Source organism: Epinephelus moara, chromosome 15 (genome assembly GCF_006386435.1).
Source record: "Epinephelus moara isolate mb chromosome 15, YSFRI_EMoa_1.0, whole genome shotgun sequence".
NCBI lineage: Eukaryota > Metazoa > Chordata > Actinopteri > Perciformes > Serranidae > Epinephelus > Epinephelus moara.
In genome coordinates this window covers 7711100-7715654 of record NC_065520.1, presented here as the reverse complement: position 1 = coordinate 7715654, position 4555 = coordinate 7711100, and the positions used below count along the sequence as shown (strand labels likewise).

At 40.9% G+C, this 4555-nt stretch overlaps 1 protein-coding gene across 1 annotated transcript in view; it reads left to right on the top strand.

Annotated features, from left to right (window-relative positions):
- LOC126402028 (cilia and flagella-associated protein 47-like) overlaps positions 1 to 4555 on the top strand; it is a 60514-nt gene that overhangs the window by 17727 nt on the left and 38232 nt on the right. Inside the window, exons 26-29 of the mRNA XM_050063671.1 lie at positions 921 to 1146; positions 2101 to 2218; positions 2915 to 3012; positions 3349 to 3449. Of these exons, the coding sequence (XP_049919628.1) occupies positions 921 to 1146; positions 2101 to 2218; positions 2915 to 3012; positions 3349 to 3449 (543 nt within the window). The remainder of the gene's footprint in view (positions 1 to 920; positions 1147 to 2100; positions 2219 to 2914; positions 3013 to 3348; positions 3450 to 4555) is intronic.

Sequence of the window (4555 nt, the reverse complement as noted above, 5' to 3'; positions counted from 1 at the left end):
ATTTTTCACTTTAAGCCCTGACACTGTCATATTTGTGTAGGAATTAAGCTACAATACATGACATATGTTGTTTTAATTAATAAATACAGTGTGAATAAAGATTACATAACATGAAAATAACTGCAGTCTTTGTTAATTGATAGCCACTTAAATTAAACAATTTTTATAGGGCAAGTAAAAACTGACTTCGGGCAAGTAGATCTGTGACCAACTTGCCCGACTGGGCAAGTGAAAAAAAACCTTAGCGTTGAACCCTGATGGGGAATATGCCTCGTTGCAATATTCCCAGAATTTCCTTGTAAACTGATTTTACCTCATGAATTGTAGATGCTGACATGTACTGATTGAATACCCATTGATAGCACAACCACAGCACTAGATGCATGTACCATACATGATCACATTGTATAGTGTTAACATCTTTTCATTAATTTTATGATATTAAGCAACAGTGGGCCATGCTCATACTTACAGAACTGGATTTACATCCAGGTAACCTCTATTTCAACTTGTCTTAATACTAAGTAGGAGACTACTGCCCCACAATTGCTGTGTTTATGTTCTTCCATTTACTGTGATATAGAGCAGTGATCAAGTTGAGGAGAGGGTTTGCACTGGCAATAGTTTTGCTAGATGTGTTACTGAAAAGGGGAAATTATCAAGTTTTTCTTTAACTTGCTTAATGTTGTTTCTGCTCTCAACAATCTGCATTGGCATCAGAAATTTGTCGGAGAAAACACACGCAGCTCAAACTCTCTCTGCCACCTCTCTAGCCCTGAGGTGTAGAGGTGTGTTTGTAGAGGTGCACATCATTCCCAGTGGTTATGTTGGCTACAAACCTACACATTGTACTTGATGCACAATTTTAAAGTCACCTTTAGTCTACACTGACTGATCTATATGTGTATATTTAATTCTAGGGTCTGGCAAAGTGACCAAACTGTCCCTCCCTCTTTACCTGGAATACAAGGAAGGGGAGGGTATAGGACGAGAGCAGGAGCATCAACCTTACAGACAGCTGTCCATCACTATTACCCTCCAGCTCCCCTGTATCACCATTCACCCCCCTCAACTTCTGCTTACACCAGTACCCCTGGAAAGCAATGCAACTGCCACATTCACCCTGCTGGCCTCAGGATATCGTAGGTGGGTTTATGTACACACACAGACACAGTGTTTTCTTTTCACCCCAGGCCAAAACCTGTTCCAGTAACTGTTACATTTTATGAATGCCTCACTTTTGATTATTTGGATCATGACACACGGACAGCTGCTCTGCAATCACAGTTGTAGTCGTCAGCTTTTCGGTAAGCTGAGCAATAACACTGATGGATTTTTATTGTATTTACATTTTTCTAGCTTGTGGCAGTTTACCAGCTGTGTTGAGCCATTGGAGCTAAATGAATGCAGAGGAAACACTACCACACACATAAAATGACAACATTATTCATTTCAGTGGGATTTTTATCATTCAAGCCAGGACTCATTAACTGGCAGGTCTGCACTCATGTTGGATTTTGCTTACATTGTAAGCCAACTAGCTAATCCACATTCCTCAGTGGTTTATGTTGTTGTTCCGTTTTCAGAGTGGACAGCAATCTGGCTGCACTATTACAGTTCTGGCAGCATTTTCGGACCCAAATCCCTGTGACTGACTGAACTGAGCAACATAGTGCATTTCTTGAAGAAAACCTATCTAGGACACTGTTTACACGCTATATCTACATCAAACAATACAAAATGACTTCTCTGTACCAATGGCTTAATGTGAAGATAGACAACGCGTCTCCTCTTCCTCCCACTGTACCAAAATTAAGCCAAAATATCCCAGATACGGCTGCTGCCATCCTGCACTGGTGATGTCATTGAGAGCCAGAGTCCAGCAGTAGCAATTTCAACGCTATAGAGTTTCTCCCGTCTGACCATTTGTGAGCAAGACGATTGATCGCAAGCACACTGATTGGCACACACAGCCACCACACAGCCCACAAACTATTGAGAAGGTTTCTCATAATATTGCATGGTAGCAAAAAAAATGAAATGCTGTATCTATAGGAGATGTTCTTTTTCTACATATCCACTGTGTGTCCACCTTTGCAGTGGAACCATGGTATCAGCTGAAGTGGATGAGGTGGAACTGGAGGATGGGACAAAGATACAGCCTGTTTCTGTTATCTTTCCAGAGGGTAACAGCATCCCTGTCCAAAACCAGGATCAGGTACAGCCCTGTACTTTTTCCACTACTATAAAAAGCGTATTTTCCTGTTACTTGCCTCAGTGCAGAGTTTTGTGGCATGTGGTCCAAATGTTGTCGTCAGGAATTTGGGTTTTTTTCAGTGGTGATTTACGGTATCAGAGGGGTTTTGTCCCCACCAAAAAGGTATTATCAGGTCTACAACTAGAATTAATGAATGCAATTCATCCTTTGGAGGTATTCTATTGTGGATGAGTAGGCAAATTAAAATACTACTCTAACTGTGATTAGTTGTAGTTTGACTCAGAAAGTTGCTTTCCCAAGACTGTATTGATATGGGTCCACACTAAGCCTAAAAAGATCTGTTATGCATCTGCCATTGCTGTATTTATCTGTATCTTTTTCCCACACTGTCTCTATTTTATATTGCTGTTTACAGAATATTCACACAGTCTTGACACCATCATGTTTATATAAATTCCAGTCACAACATGAGGCCGATGTCTCCCCAGTCAGTTTTCGAAGCAGCTCAAGCAAAACCAAATTTTGTGCATCCAGATATGTCTCAGCATTCGTCATTCAGATGACTAAAACTGGATTAATGTGACAAGTGTAACTGATTTTCCTGGCTGACACTTTAACAGAAATACTATTGTGATCTGAAATTATCCCAGTTTCTCACTTTATCTTCAACCATAGAGACACCCAGTAGGTGTTCAGAACCAGGAGGCCTCTCTAAACTGCATCGTGTCCTTCATCTCTGCTGTCCCACTTTCTGTCTGCACCACCATCACCTTCACTGACCACCTCCACAACAGGTAACTGCTGATTCCAAATCACCACGCTTAACATCTCTTTTTCTTGTCTGTTTGACTTTTTGCCTACTCTCCCTCTTCATCCCATTCACATACCGTTGTCAAAAAAGTTAAAATCCCTTCTATTTGTCAATTTGTTGCAGCCCTCTATTTTTCTATCCCTCTTCTCCCCTCTCCATTTGACACACTCCCCACATTAAACACATTGTTGGTTTGGTGTTTTAATGGAATTTGTTGAAGAAAACAAACACAGAGAATATCAACAGCATTATCCTTCAAACCCATATATTTAAAGTTGATTCAGTCTGGTAACTTTTTTCTCGTTGTCTCTGCTGCCAGGTTTAAGGTTAAGATGTGTGGTATCGCTGACAACTGTCTGTTGACAGTCTGGCCCTACATGGCCCTGCACCGCTCCGAGCAACAGATAGTTCTCAAGACTGGTACTGGTACTGTATATATACACAAAAACACAACAATGTTAATCTGTGTAAACATTATTTCATAGCTGCACAGTTGTCATTGTTTGGCCAAATTAAGATCAGATAAGGATTTGTTGAGCACCAGAAGGAAATTCAGCTGATGCAGCAACAATAAAAGACAAAAGTACGTACAGATTAATAGGGTGGTTAAAAAAAAAAAAAAAAAAAAAAAAAGAATTATTAGAATGAAACAAGAGGTATATACAGGTAGTACTAGAATAAAAGTAAAAATATGAACTATACAAGAACAATTAAACAATTAATTAAAACAAGACAAAATTATAAAGTTAAGTGACATTATGTGTGTGGTGGCTGTTTATTTGCTGTTTTGAATTAAATAATATGGCGGTCACTTGATTCATGTCGTGAACCCAAGTGGTCCTTGCTCCACCTGGGCAAATCACAGACACACCTGCACTTAAACAGGACCAAGCTTGACCATTCTTGTTATGCAAACAAGTTTCAGTTTCTGTTAGCTGAGCTTCAGAATATTTAATTTATTAGCTCGTCCAAATCAAGCTAACCATAGCTTTATTTGTCTCAGCGACAGCAGCAAACACTTAGAAGTGGTGCATGGTGAAGCCTAGTTTGTAATTGTATCCATTTTCTATGGGGCATGAGCGATAAGCTTCTCAAGACCTCATAGTGGACAATGTATGATGCACATCAAAACACCCAAACCTGTTGTTTTGTATGTTAAGTCCTACACGCTGGGGCGTGTCCGGAAGGGTGTGTCTGCAGCCTCTTGTCTCATGACAGTCCACGCCCACTCGCGGGAGGGAAGCCGCCTCCGTGTGCTGTACAAGGACGTAACCCCGCACCTGCAGCCGGCGGAACGGGAGGATGTAATCCAAGGAGGGAGACTGTCGGCTCCACTGACTGAAAATATTTTTTCCAGCGGATGTCTTAGTTACAACATGATTGAGCTAACTGGAGTAGTTTCATGTCGTGTCCGACAACGGGAGGCTTTTAACAGATGACGTCCTGATGTTAGCTTTGCTGCTGCTGTGAGCTGTCCCTGTCAGCTGCAGCCACTGATGCTTTCTAGACATTGTGATTTCCCAAAA